The sequence below is a fragment of the Rhinoraja longicauda genome, chromosome 7 (assembly GCF_053455715.1).
Source record: "Rhinoraja longicauda isolate Sanriku21f chromosome 7, sRhiLon1.1, whole genome shotgun sequence".
Classification (NCBI taxonomy): Eukaryota; Metazoa; Chordata; class Chondrichthyes; order Rajiformes; family Arhynchobatidae; genus Rhinoraja; species Rhinoraja longicauda.
Window position 1 is genome coordinate 57,792,394 of NC_135959.1, and position 15,437 is coordinate 57,807,830.

The 15,437-nt window shown below is 38.8% G+C and overlaps 1 protein-coding gene across 2 annotated transcripts in view; it reads right to left on the reverse strand.

Annotated features, from left to right (window-relative positions):
- Positions 1-15,437, reverse strand: part of LOC144595310 (synaptotagmin-like protein 2) — a 117,001-nt gene that overhangs the window by 34,166 nt on the left and 67,398 nt on the right. The window contains exons 8-10 of one of the 2 annotated variants that reach the window (XM_078402649.1): positions 8,516-9,358; positions 5,952-6,023; positions 3,255-3,665 (exon numbers count right to left, since the gene is read on the reverse strand). In XM_078402649.1, coding sequence (XP_078258775.1) covers positions 3,255-3,665; positions 5,952-6,023; positions 8,516-9,358 — 1,326 coding nt within the window. The remainder of the gene's footprint in view (positions 1-3,254; positions 3,666-5,951; positions 6,024-8,515; positions 9,359-15,437) is intronic. The other variant, XM_078402650.1, reaches the window with a different exon arrangement.

Genomic DNA, 15,437 nt, shown 5'->3' on the forward strand with positions numbered 1-15,437 from the left:
TAGAGCAGAGGGATCTGGGAGTTCAGGTATATAGTTCCTTGAAAATGCCATCAAAGTGGTCAAAAAAGCTTTTGGCAAATTGGCACTCATCAGTCAGGATATTGAGTACAGAAGTTGGGATGTTATATTATAGCTGTACAAGGAGCTGGCGAAGCTACAGTTTGAGTATTGTATTCAGTTTTAGTCACCCTCTTATAGAAAATAAATTGTTAAACTGGAAAGAGTGCAAAGCAGATTTACGGGGATGTTTCCAGGACTTGAGAGCTTAGGCTAAAAGGAGAGGTTGGGCAAGCAAGAGCTCTATTCCTTGGGGTGTGGGAGTATGAGAGGTGATCTTATAGAGGTGTATAAGATCAGCAGGGGAATAGATAGGGTATATGCCCAGAGTCTTTTACCCAGAGTAGAAGAATTAAGAACCAGAGGACATAAGTTTAAGTTGAGAGGGGAAAGATCTAAAGGGGTGATATGGGGTCCAAAGAGGTGGTGGCAACGGCAAGCTGGGCGAAAGGACCTGTCACCGTGCTATATGACACACCCAGGGATATACTTGATCCTATCTACCTAGACCTGATCCATCCCTTTCCTTTTTCCTTATCTTCCTTTTCTTAGAGTAAGAAAATAACTGCAGATGCTGGTACAAATCGAAGGTGTTTATTCACAAAATGCTGGAGTAACTCAGCAGATCAGGCAGCATCTCAGGAGAGAAGGAATGGGTGACGTTTCGGGTCGAGACCCCTCTTCAGACAGATGTCAGGGGGGCAGGACAAAGGAAGGATATACGTGGAGACAGGAAGACAGTGGGAGATCTGGGAAGGGGGAGGAGAAGAGAGGGACAGAGGAACTATCTAAAGTTGGAGATCAACGTTCATACCACTGGGCTGCAAGCTGCCCAGGCAAAATATCAGGTGCTGTTCCTCCAATTTACGGTGGGACTCACTATGGCACTGGAGGAGGCCCATGACAGAAAGGTCGGACTGGGAATGGGAGGGGGAGTTGAAGTGCTCAGCCACTGGGAGATCAGATTGGTTAATGCAGACTGAGCGCAGGTGTTGAGCGAAGCGATCGCCGAGCCTGCGTTTGGTTTCGCTGATGTAAATAAGTTGACATCTGGACCAGTGGATGCAATAGATGAGGTTGGAGGAGGTGCAGGTGAACCTCTGTCTCACCTGGAAAGACTGTTTGGGTCCTTGGATGGAGTTGAGGGGGGAGGTAAAGGGACAGGTGTTGCATCTCCTGCGGTTGCAGGGGAAAGTGCCCAGGGATGGGGTGGTTTGGGTAGGAAGGGACGAGTGGACCAGGGAGTTACGGGGGGAACTGTCTCTGCGGAACGCAGAAAGGAGAGGGGATGGGAAGATATGGCCAGGGGTGGGGTCCCGTTGAAGGTGACGGAAATGTTGGCGGATGATTTGTTGGATACGCTGGCTGGTGGGGTGGAAGGTGAGAATGAGGGGGATTCTGTCCTTGTTACGAATGGGGGGAGGGGGAGCAAGAGCAGAGCTGCGGGATGTAGAAGAGACCCTAGTGAGAGCCTCATCTATAATGGAAGAGGGGAATCCCCGTTTCCTGAAGAATGAGGACATCTCTGATGCCCTAGTGTGAAACACCTCATCCCGCGCGCAGATGCGGCGTAGGCGGAGGAATTGGGAGTAGGGGATAGACTTTTTGCAGGAGACCGGGTGGGAAGAAGTGTAGTCCAGATAGCTGTATGAGTCAGTGGGTTTATAGTAGATGTTCTTTTCTTAGATGTCAATATCGCTTGTCATCCAAGGTTCTCTACTCCTGCCATCCTCAGAGCATCACAGGAATAGGCCCTTCAGTCCACTATGTCTATACCAAATATGATGCTACGTTAAACTGATCTCTTCTGCCTACATGTCATCCATATCCCTCCATTCTCTGCATATCCACGTGCCCATCTAAGAGCCTTTTGAATGCCATTATCATATCTGTTCCACCACCACTCCAAACGGCACATTCCAGGCACCCACCACTCTCTGTGTAAAAAAAAACATCCCACACATTTCTCATTTAAACTTTCTTCCTTATAGCTATACCTTCTGGTATTTAATTTTTCCACCTGGAGAAAATGGTTCTGACTATGTAACCTACCTATACATCTCATAATTTTTATTAACTTCTATTAGGTTTTCCCTCAGCCTCCATTACACTGGAGAAAACAATCCCAAATTTGTCCAACCTCCACTTGTAGCTAATACCTTAGTATCTAGGCAGTCTCCTGATAAATCTCTCCTGCAGCTTGTACATCATTCCTTAATGGGGAAACTAGAATTGCAAACTAGAATATTCAAAATGCGATGTAGGTAAAGTTCTATAAAGCTGCAATATGTCTTCCTGACACGTATACTCAATACCTCAACCAACTAAGGCAATTTATCTTCTTGTGATGCTACTTTCAGGGAGCTATGGATTTGGACTGCAAGACCCTCCATACATCAAAGCTGTTAAGGATCCTGCCATAAACTGTATACTTTCCGCATGCATTTGACTTTCCAAAGTGCTTAACCTCACCCTTGCCTGGATTAAACTTTATCTTTAATTTCTCTAGCCACATAGGTGGGATAACTGAACAAGTGTGAAAGGGTCATCGACGGTCGGTATGGATTCGGTGGGCCCATTTCCATGCTGCATTTCTAAACTAAACAATATCTATGTGTACCTGATCTATATTCTGCTGCATTCTTTGACAACCTTAATTAAAGGCATTTATGAAAGCAGTTAGACAGAACCCAAATTAACCTCATACAAAGGCAGGATCTCAAGTCAACAGTAGTGAGCTACCATCCTAGATTAGGTCAGGCCTTGTAAAAGATTTGAACCTATAATTTTTCACCAAGAAATAATTATATTGATATTTAAATCACGTCCAAATTGCAGCAATTGTGGAAAGTTAATGTTTTTCAGAATCACCAAAATTATTTTGATTATTTTATCCTACCACAACAAAGAAAAGGCGATTTTTCTTATTAAATGTGGTAATTAAACAATAAACCATGATTATTCCCATTCTGGAATAAAGGCAGGATAGAAATGAAGTGTTTTTTGAAGTCTATTATTCCATACAGAACACCCATAGTTACAGTATATCCAAAATCCATAAAAATTAAGAGGTGATTGGTGGAAATGTATAATCAGCTACATCAAAGATCAAAAGTAAATAAAAATAATAACAAATCAAATGAGAAAAGAAAAAAGAGCAGCCCACCATGCCAATAAAAAATAATGCTGATGCTCACTGAGTGAACCTCTGGTTTCCACATGCATGTGGTCATTTCCTCCCGAATGATTTGGAACAATGTGTTCCTGTTCAGAATTATAAGGCATTTCTGATTTGGGGATCTCAGTGGGCATTTCAGTGGAACCATCCTCACTGTCCTTGAAGGTGCTTGTCCTCGTAATTCCTGGCTGGAGATTCAATCTAGGCTCAAATTCACCGTGCAATTCAAAATCTCTCTTATTTTTATTCAAATCGACTTCCGGGACTTCATCATAGATAGGTTCTTTATCACTCTTAATAGATGATATTTTCTCTTCTTGTAAAGATGCATCAGTTGGGTTCAGAAATGTTTGGATCTTGCGATCTGATAACTCAAATCTATCAAGTTCCTCCTGAGAGATGTCATTTTCTTCTATGAGCCTGGAACCTCCTGCAAACAAAGTAAGATTTTCTTCATTATTTCTCACAGCATCGGAAAAAGTTTGTCCAATGGGTATTTTTTCATCCTGGTAAGGTATACCAATTGATTTTGGAGTAATCTGGTCTCTGTTGTCTAATGATTCAACATTGCCCATTCTCTTTTCTGGAATATATTCCTCTTCATTATTCCTGATTAGGTTAAAAGTGTTTTGTCCATCAATTGATTCATTGTCTCTGAGCTCCTTTGATGGCAAAGCTTCTTCATCTCTATTCAGTTCTTCATCAGTTAATGCCTCACCTTCGTCTTTATCTTGAAGTAGTTTTTGCAATCCAGTATATGACGTGTTCGGCTTGCTTAGTTTTGGTTGACAAACTGTACTCTCTTCAGGTTCTTCCTCTATATCAAGAGAATGTTTCTGGAAAATACTAGAAGTAGGGGAAAGCCCATCTTCATTTGAAAAATTAGGTGCTTTCTTAAGTTTTACCTGAATCAGATTTGGTTCCGTGGGAAGAACCTTGGGTAAATATTTGGTGTCCAACCTTTTCTTTGGACTTTCAGTTTGACTTTGTTGACGGAGTTGTTGCATTCTTTCTTGAACATTTGGCCCACTATATATCTGGGGTTTTGTATGCTCAATTTCTGTAGATTCTTCAGGAGTGTCAAAGTCAGAAGGTTGTGTAATTCTCTGGACTAGATTAAACCTCTGTGTCATCAAAAGCTTTGGTTCTAGTGGAATCTCTGGTTCAGTTTTCATTGCCACTTGTGCGCTCAGATGTTTGTCATCAGATATTTGGGTTAATGTTGACTGATCGTCGTTGTTATCAGTATAACTTTTATTTCCCTTGTCCCAAAAACTCATTAAGTTTACGAATTGTGTGTTATTAAGAAGAGGATTATCTGATGTTTCATATATCTTTTTTTTGATTGAAATGATAGTGAAAGGTTTACCTTCTTCAGAAATTATGTTTGTGTCATTCCCCTTCAAATAGAGATTCGCCTCACTTTTATCTTCTTTGCGCAATGTCTGTTTTATTTCTGGGACATTAACATTACTATTCCACTCTGAAGTACTGTTTTTTTCCTCGTTCTGCTTGCTGAAAGAAGTTGGTTCTATTTTGTGAGGAATTGTGTTTTCTGTTGATACTGCCCTGTATGCAGAACTATTTTCAACTTGATTTTGTTTTTGCATCGCATTTTCTAAGAAAGGCTCCTCACATTTCATTGCTATTTGTTCTTTCTCATTTTCATGTATCTCATGTTGCTCTAATTCAAGGTTAGATTGCTCTTTTGCATTCTTGTTCTGCTCTAACTGCAGCACTACTCCATTGCTGATCATGGTTTCAGAATGATTATTTCCTTTGCTTTCTAGCAACGCTGATCTGTCATTCACTGAATACATATCAATCATTTTCTCCTTGGAAGACTTTCCAAACACTGCATTTGCAAAAGTATTTTTCTGGGCTGAATTTTTGTCCTTTGGTGAAGATATTTGATCAGTGTAAAGTATGTCCTTTTTTTCATCTTTGTTATCAATCTTTGGCACAGTTTTAAGTTCTTCTATGGTAAATTCTGTTTGTTCTGGTCTTGATTTAGATTCTTGTGAATTATCTTCAATGTTATCAATGGGCAAAATGTCAATATCCTTATAAGTTGATTCAGTACTTTCAGACTCTCCACCTATATTTTCTTTTATGCCAACTGTCCATTTCTCTGTGAATGGTTTTAAAGTCAATGTCCTTTGTGCTGACTCTTCATTTTGCTCCTGATTCAAGTCCTGCTGTTTATCATTGGAAAGATGGTCAAAAATTGAGTAGTCTGGATAAGTAAGCTCAGAAACATCTTTTGTTCTAGTTTTACTTTCCTCCTCCAAAAGTATTGTATATTTATCAGAAATATTATTTTTTATTGGATTTTGAGCTTTTAGTAATTGGATTTCTTGCTCTTCTTTCTCCTGAATTTTGCCATTTAAGTATGGCAATAATTTAGATTCTTCTGTAAATGAAGCTGATTCAGTATGTGTAAACTCTTCATCTGGCTTTGGAAGTACAGATTTTAAAGGTTCAGATATGTTTTCAGCCGTTGCTTCAGTTGGACTTTTCATTTCTTCCACCCTTACAGTTGGTGTTTCATCACTCTTGGTGAACCAATCCAACACCTTTGATATGGATTCATCAGTTGCCTTGATATGTTCATTTGCATATTTATCATGCACTTGAGACTTTGATGAACGAGCTTTAAGTCTTTGTTCTGCTGGTGCAGTCTTGGAGGGAGACACTGCAAAATTAACCTGCTTACCTTGGAATATTTCTGGAAACTGCTGATCAGACACCTGAGGGGACTCAAAGTCAGTGTGAAGTATCCGCTTATCTGCAATGAGACAAATAGAAGAATAAATATCGTGTTTGAAAGATTTCAACTGCTGGTATACTGAATCATAATAACAGGATGCTACTGGTACCAGATGAAGGCTTAACATAATCATAACCTAACTGTTAAATGAATTTATTAAGATGAGCAGATGAACACAAAAGATAAGCATACATCAATTTACACTGTGAGCATCCACTGTTTTCTAAGACAGTTCTCAACAAGATTAGAATTAATTAGCTTGCCTTGACATCTAACCATGACATCAAGGAAAACTTGAACAAATGCTATTCTCTTTGCATTAAACAAACTATATATTCTAAACGATGGATGTCTGATATCAACTACAAAACATTTAATCTATACAGCACCTTCAATGATGCAAATCATCACACTGATTCGCAGGAGTACTGTCAAATAAAATGTTAAACCAGGTACTTGGCTGTCTAAGGAAATGGTGAAATATTTAAATTCAGAGATAATGAAAAGGTCATAGATATACATGTTCTAAGAGGAATTTTTTTTAAAGGGTGTAAATCTTACAAATTGACAAGTCACTCAAAAAGGAGCCAGTGTGGATCAGTGGGCACAGGGGTGAATAGGGCCCAAAAAGCATGGACATCAATATTTGGTCAATCTCAATTTACAATGGTAAAAGAAGGGAACATGGTTGAAGCAGATTGAATGATGCGCTTTAAGAGGTATATATGACAGATATATGAACATGCAGATGATTGAGGGATATGGATCTTGTGCAGACAGATAAGGTTAATTTAATCGCCAGCATGGTCGGCACAGATATCATGAGCCCAAGGGCCTGTTCCTGAACACAAATGTGTTTCATATTTTATCCACTCCTTCTTCATTCTGCAAATTAATGCAGATGTTTTCTCACCCTTTTAGTTCTGATAAAGGGCCATTCACTGAAATCTTAACTCTTTCTCTCTCCACAGATGTTGCCTGACTATTTGAATGGTTTAAGCTCTGTTTTTGTTTTGGGTTTACAGCTTCTGCAGTTTTCCACTCCAGCCCACTAGTTGGTTTGTTATGACTAACGTGCAGGATGCTGCTTATTTTTATAACGCATACTCAAACTTGTAATATTTAAACTGTTATCAAATTTATCCTCGAGTTGTATGAATAAAATAAAGACATCCCTGAATTTAGCTATGGCTAAAGCAAAGGGATTTCTTTATTTGAATTAATCTTTACAGCTTCTTTTTGTTCGAGGAGGCAAAAAGCAGAAGGTATTATTTCCTTTCTGTCACATCATCACAAGCAATGTTTTACATTTTAAATCATTAATCTGGAAGTAGACAATAATTAATTAGCAATACTATAGTATAATATAGAGCCTTTATTAAGATAAGTGACATTGCCAAATATAATAGATTTCCAAGCCATGAAACGTAACTGATTTAAAGGATTTTCATTTAAACTTAAACAATACATGTCAAGAAGCAAAAGGAAAGAAAATGATTCCCAAATGTAATCAAAGAAGTCTTTGTCTCACAAGGCATCAACTCACTGATATAACCCAACGGTGGCATCCTATGGTCTGCATTTATACATCGTAGTAGATATTCAGGCAACAATTGTCAACAGGAATCCAAGCCAATAAATTAGTTCACAGTCTTTGCTAAAAACTTGCTGTTAATGGCCAATGAATGAATGTAAAATTAATTTAAAATTAAATATGGAAGAATAGATGAAACCAGGCACACCCAGAATACTGCATGAAAATCATAAAACTCCAAACTTTCATTTAAATCAGGGAATTAAACTTTCCCCAGTTTGGATAATTTGTTTCATCAATCATGTAGTTCTGAAGATTTTTTGAGAATCTTGAATCGCTGATTTAAGTGAACGTCAAAATGCAGACATGATGTATTCTGTAGGCAAAATCTGTCATTCAGCTGGACCTTAGTAAGACAAAGATTTTGATTTGGTTTGAAGGCTCTTCTTCCCAAATTCCACAGCTATGCTTCAAGATAGGAATTTGAATGCCCAGAAATGTATCCCCAATCAACAACACCAAAATCAATAGAATAAATTTCCAAGACAAATAAAACGTGTATTGGGGATATATTTTCTTTTTAATGTCCAACTGTTATCATAACTTGTTTCCATGCCTCAGATACAGCCTAGTTAAAATACAATGCTGGCGATGAGATTACATAGGTGATTGATCACAGTAACAAATGAAGTGAAGTGAAATTATGATAAAAAGATAAAGTGTGCATCCAGGTTATCATTGTAGAAGAGATGGTTTGGAAAACCTTATGTTTAAACAATCCTCAAAGGCATACAGTACACCTGCCCCCTTCTTCAACGTGTTTCCATTTTCCAAAAAAATATTGCAATGATTTCACAGAATATGAGCCATGAATGAGATTAAAAGTTTTGGAAATTTTGAGCATCATTAAATCAAACACGTAATCATACCAGTAGATACAAGAATGATTGGCAAGTTTTTTTAATAGCCATCTTACCAATGTTATGATACGAGGGATTTGATGTAGAATTCAATCTTCGATCAGGTTCCTTTTTCGTTAGTATCTCACCTGTATCCAGATTATGGACATGGTTTGTTAATTCATTAGAACTATAATTTGGTAAGTGATTAGCTGAATAATTTTTTGGATTTGAATTTGTTGTTTGGATGGATTGAAAGTCTGTGTCTGGCACAGCATTAACTTCTTGGTTCAGATTCACAAAGTCTGTTTGCAAAGGTGGTCGATGATGCAAATCAGAAACTCCACTATCCTCTTGTAGACTTCCATTTTCCTCCACACTGTCCATACCATCAGTATTCCCTTCATTAATCTCCCCCATATAATCAGTGTCTAGAATACTATCTTCACCTATTTTGGAAATGTTGTTTGCATCAGAATGTTCTTCAATCTGAGATATTCTCTTTTCATCCACGTTTGATGAGAATCTGACTTGTTTTAATTTTTCAAGACTACTGTTTGCAAGAGATTCTTCATTCGTTGTAGCTTCACTCAACACTGTAGCTCCTTCTGGGATGGTTTGAGAAGCAGGAACCTTGTTTTTTGAATCTTGAACCCCAATGCGTAAGATTTCAGAATCATTGGAGCTTGAACTGGGACTACGTTTCAAAATGCTTTTAGGAGTAGACGCGTTGCCATTTAAAACATTCCAATTCTTGGATCCTGACAAAATGCTGACATAATCACTGGGGCCTTGCAGCTTGGAAGTAATAGTTCTTGGCTTTGGCACTGGATGTATTTCTGAATTATTCTCTGCAGGGCTTTGTTCATTTGAGGGAAAATGTAATCTGGAAATATTATCCTTTGGGTGAGATAAACTCTCTGGAAGAAAAACAAGAGTATACAAGGGCAAGGATGAAGGCAACTTCAATAAGGAGACTACAATATAGAAACTAACCAGGAAAGAGTAGCTTTAGAAAGATCTATAATTATCTCATTGTTCATAAAAGTTGTAAATGTAAAACTAAATTATACAATTAAAGAGAGCATTTATAGTTTTTTGTTAAAAACAAATATCAGAGCATCTCTGAATTTTAAAATATGTAATATTCAAATTTACGCATTTGTGCAGAGCACAACAGTAAATTTCAATCCTATTAATAAGAAGGTTGTTAAACTCAAGTTGAAAATAATTGGTCTAATTTGCATTCTCAAAAATCCATTTACTTAAACGGTTATGACATTAAGATGCCGTAATTGATATATCATATCATATACATACAGCCGGAAACAGGCCTTTTCGGCCCTCCAAGTCCGTGCCGCCCAGTGATCCCCGTACATTAACACTATCCTACACCCACTAGGGACAATTTTTACATTTACCCAGCCAATTAACCTACATACCTGTACGTCTTTGGAGTGTGGGAGGAAACCGAAGATCTCGGAGTAAACCCACGCAGGTCACGGGGAGAACGTACAAACTCCTTACAGTGCAGCACCCGTAGTCAGGATCGAACCTGAGTCTCCGGCGCTGCATTCGCTGTAAAGCAGCAACTCTACCGCTGCGCTACCGTGCCGCCCAAACAGCATATAACAGATATACAACAGATATAACAGCATATATCTAAGATATCCAAGTCTAAAGATATTTTTATTAAGCAATTACATCTATGAACATATAAAAGGAATTGTAAATAAATATAATTAAGAGCTTTATGTTGGCCATAAGGACGACGGACTCCTTGCATGTCCAAACGATATGCTGGTCGGTAGGTTAATTGCTCCAAATTTGGGGATGGGTTGATGGAAATGTGGGAGAATAAAATGGCATTAGTTAGCACTACTGTAAATGAAGATATGCGCAGACTGGATGAGCTGAAGAGCCCTGTTTCCATGCTTTCTGGCCATAAGTCTATGTTACACAGACATTTTAACAGTAATTTTGGTTGTCACATAGATAAAATGAGAAACACGAAAATGAAGTGCGAGTAAGAGAAACAGCATGATGGTATTTATGAACTCAAGCATTTGCAACAGTTGAAGCACCATTTGATTCTATAATATAGATGAATTGTGGTTATAGCAAGCTGAAGAATATGTAGAAATATTGATGTCAGGAAGGTAGCATTAGCACTGGAGAGAATTCAGTACCGTCTAGTATTTGGAATATTTAACCACTACAATTTTAGCATGCAAATTTCTCTCCAAATGCCAAAGACTGACAAGTCACCATAATTAACAGTACAATGGCTTTCAGTTTCTTATGTACATTTTATTAAAAAATACAGAAATAACTAAAATATGTGCATATCTTTTTGTTTATTAACTCTTATATTTGCATTTTAAGGTAACTGATAATTTGAAATAAAACAGTTAGTGACATTTTTAAAACCCCATCGTTCAAAAACAATAGCAAAAAAGATAATAGCAAGAAAAAATTATCAGCTGAGTTTGTCAACAGGCAGCATCATTGTATCTTAAAAACTTATGACCAACAAATGCCTACTGACACAAGGGAATTTAAAGCCAAAGATTTGCTCGTCTCGAAGAAGAAATGCAAATTACAGCATATGGGAAAAGTATTATGCTTCAGTGCTGAAGTAACTCAGTAAGTCGGGCAGCATCTGTGGAGGGAAACGGAAAGATGACATTTTGAGTTGGAACACTTCTTGGGTTAGAACCCTTCTTCAGTCTAAAGAAGGCTCCCAACCCAAAATGTCTGTACATTTCCCTCCACAAATGCAGTCTGACTCCCTCATGCATTTTCTTTTTTAATGGCCCAAGCACCAAATTTCCCAGCCTTGATGCACGAGACAACAATATCTGATCACTCAATCCAACAGTCATGGCCATCACCTCAGATATAGGCACTGGAGGGTGGCCTCTGGATAGGATCTGTGCATTGTGAGTCGCTTGGCACTGCAAAACCACAGCAAAAAGTCGTTGGAGTGGTAATATTCTCAAGAGTTCCACTTCAATGGACTCAGGTGAAGAAATCCATGGTGCACCCCAAAAATGAAGGCCAATCACATTAGTTATTTGAACATCAACATACCCTTATACAAGCCTGTGTAAAAGGTTTAGGGAAGTCCAGCTCTTGCACATGCATTTATTCTGAACCTGGGCAACTTTCTTTCCAGCACAGTGGCCATCCATGCAATACATGGTACATTTTGATAGCTGGGGTCTCTGCCTTTATTATATTTGTGGCCTAAGCCATCTAATATCAGTGTTATATTGGAAGTTGAGATTGATATGGTTCAATGATAATGCGCTAAAGGTGATGCCCCAAATTCAAATGTTGCCATGGCCTTTATTGCATGGAGGTATTCTTAATCCATTGGAATTAATAATAATAATAATACATTTTATTTATATAGCGCTTTTCATATACTCAAAGACGCTTTACAGAGATTTTGAGAACATAGGGAAATTAATAAATAGATAAATAAGTAAATAAATAAATGAACAGAGAAAGGAGACAGAAGGTGAGGTGGCCTTCAGTGGTTGAAGGCAGTACTGAACAGGTGAGACTTCAGCGATGTTTTGAATGTGGTGAGTGTGGGGGAGTCTCTAACGGTTTGGGGTAGTGAGTTCCATAGGGTGGGAGCAGCGATGGAGAAAGCCCTGTCCCCCCAGGATCTGAGTTTAGTCCGGATGTGGGGGGATAGTAGATTGGCAGCGGCAGAGCGGAGGGTGCAGGTGGGAGTGTGCCTGTGGAGGAGGTCGGTCAGGTAGGATGGGGCCAGGTTATGGAGGGCTTTGTAGGTTATGAGGAGGATTTTGTACTGGATTCTCTGGGGGATGGGGAGCCAGTGGAGTTTATAAAGGACGGGGGTGATATGGTCACGGATCGAGGTGTGTGTGAGTAGACGGGCAGCGGAGTTTTGAATGTATTGAAGTTTATTGATGATTTTTGAGGGTGCGCCATAGAGGAGGCTGTTGCAGTAGTCCAGACGGGAGGTGATGAAGGCGTGGATGAGGGTTTCTGCAGCTGTGGAGGAGAGGGATGGACGGAGACGGGCAATGTTTTTGAGGTGGAAGAAGGCTGTCTTTGTGATGTGTTTGATGTGTTTGTCGAAGGAGAGGGTTTGATCAAGGATGATTCCAAGATTCCGGATGTGAGGTGAGGTGGATACTGGGAGACCATCAATGTTGAGGATGAAGTTTTGGGTGGATTTGGTGAGCATTTTTGGACCAATGATGATGATTTCAGATTTGTTGCAATTGAGTTTGAGGAAGTTTGTTTGAAGCCAAAATTTTATTTCAGTAATGCAGTTTGTCAGTGTAGAGTGTGTGGTGGAGGAAATTGACTTGGTGGAGATGAGGAGCTGGATATCATCGGCGAAGCAGTGGAAGTTGAGACCATGACGGCGGATTAATTGACCAAGGGGAAACAGGTAGAGGATGAAGAGGAGGGGGCCAAGGACTGAGCCTTGGGGGACACCTTGGGGGAGGGGAGCGGTGGGGGATTTACAGTTGTTAATGGAGATGAATTGGTGTCTGTCAGAGAGGTAAGAGAGGTAAGAGAGTCTCATCTGAATCACAGTGAGGCAATGCACGCATTGACGACAAATTTAGAGGGATCCCTTTATTATTGCTGTACAATTCAATTTTCCATAATTTCCTCCATCTTCTGTGTGGAGGTAAACGGCTGTGGCCTCATTGTTACAAAATTATGGAGGAAGTAGGAATATAACAAAAGTAAAGCAGGAGACTTTCTCTTAAGAATATTGCTAGCACCCCAACTAATTCAGGTGCCAAAAACGCTGCTCACAGACCTCAATGAAGATCATGTGCCTCTGGACGTAACTACATTCTCAAGTGTTTGCAGGGACCCAGTTTGGAAAGAGAGGCGATGAATCCAGGTCCTCTAAAGCCAATCAGTCAGACAGTGCAGTAAATCAAATATAGTGAACATGTCACCCTATCGTAAAATGAGTCGTACAACTCGTCCCGTACAAAGTACTGACCATTAAGAATTTTTGGTGGTGGTTCAGGGATTGATAGCCTTTCCCATTCATGAAAAACATTGGGTTCTCATATATCACTCACTGTGACGTCAGAGAGAAAATTATCTTTGAAAAAAATACATGATGGTGCTGCTTGCTGCCTTCCACTCCTTCAAGGAGACAAATTCCCTACCCTTGAGTCATAGTCATACAGCATGCAAACAGGCACTTTGGCCCAATTTGCCCATGCTGAACAAGCTGCCCCACCAATGCTAGTCCCACCTACCTGCATTTCACCCATAGCCACTAATTCTTTACTATCCATGTACCTGTCCAAATATCTTGAAATGTTGTTATAGTGCCTGCCTCAACTACCTCCTCTGGCAGGTCATTTCATACACCCACCACCCTCTGTGTGAAAAAGTTGCCCCTCAGGTTCCTATTAAATATTTGCCCTCTCACTTTAAACCCCTTTCACCTTAAACCTTTATACATCTCTATAATATCACCCACCAGTTTCCTGCATTCCAAGGAATAAAGTCCTAGCCTATCTAAACCTCTCCCTATAGCACAAGCCCACAAGTCCTGGCAAACATTTTTGTAAAACAGAGTTTTTGTTTTTATGTGAATCCAACATGATCCAGAATAAATCAGTTTCCATTGCCTGAAATGAGAGCAATTTTAAGGTCTTCACAAACAGAAGTTTAAGCATGATATGCAGGAGTGGTAGGCATATTTCAGTGTTGACATATTTCAATAAAGTTTAGTATTGCTCCACAAATACATGGAGATTGGAAATTGTGTCCAAAAACTCTGCCAGAAGATGTCTCCTGCTGTTTTACACAATTTCCAGTGTGTTTCTTATGCCACCATATTTGGCAGGGCAGGCTGCCTATCAGCATCACACAAGAAATTGTATAACTACAAGTACTTTGGAGCATGGATCTATGTGAATTAATGTCACAAGCAGCAAGAGGCAGGTAATAAACATTGGAATTACAACACATCAAAGCTGCAAACCAGAACACTGAAATCAAGATAACCAAATTAATTAATTTCAAGGAAAATAAGCATGTTTTTATAAACTTAATTCAGCCAAACTATGCTCCAGAATAATTAATTCTTAGTTGCCTGTCATTACTGAAAATGTTCATAAATAGCCCACCTGGGAAGTCAGACTTGAAACAAGATAAATCATCATTAATTACAATTTAAACTATTTTCATGGATGCTTGGTCAAGTCAAGATACTGATGATTCTTATCAGTTTAGCCAATCAGTTCACTGTTCACACATATTTCTGTTGGAATAATAACAATTTATTTTGCAAAAACAAAGGTCTATAAATATACTTTGTTAAAAAGGGATGACACCCTTTTCAAATCAATTATTAGTATGGATAAATTAAATCACAACAAAAAACATTCCTCAGTTGTTACTTGATTAAAAAGTAATCACACAAGACATTTCTGCACATTAACAGCCATTTTTAATTAATTCATTCCTAATCTATTGATATTAGCAAGGGCAATCAGGAATATTTCAGATTTCTAGTGATCAGTTATGCATATATATATAGCAACAGAAAAATTGGATCTGATCTTTTTCCTTACTAGCACTTGGAAACATCCAAGTACTACAGGTATTAAATATTGAATGCACAATATTAATGCTACATAAAATATATTGTTCAGGCTACGCCAGTTGGAAGAAAGCAATAATATTGTGCAGAAGATAAGAAATAAAAATAACAAAGAGAATATCAGAAGCTGAGAGGGGAGACTGAGGGAGGGAGACAGAGGGAGGGAGATAAAAACTGGCAAAAAGCTCATCAAAGATTGCAAGATTCAGATACGGGAAAAGACTGTGTAACCTGTTATAATTAAGAGCTTTCACAAATGGTATTTGAACAAAGACCACCTATTGGTCTGAAGTCTGACCCATCTAACCACAATCCAGCAACAGTTGTTTTGTGAGTGAGAAGGGCATGAGCATTAGTTATCTCATGTT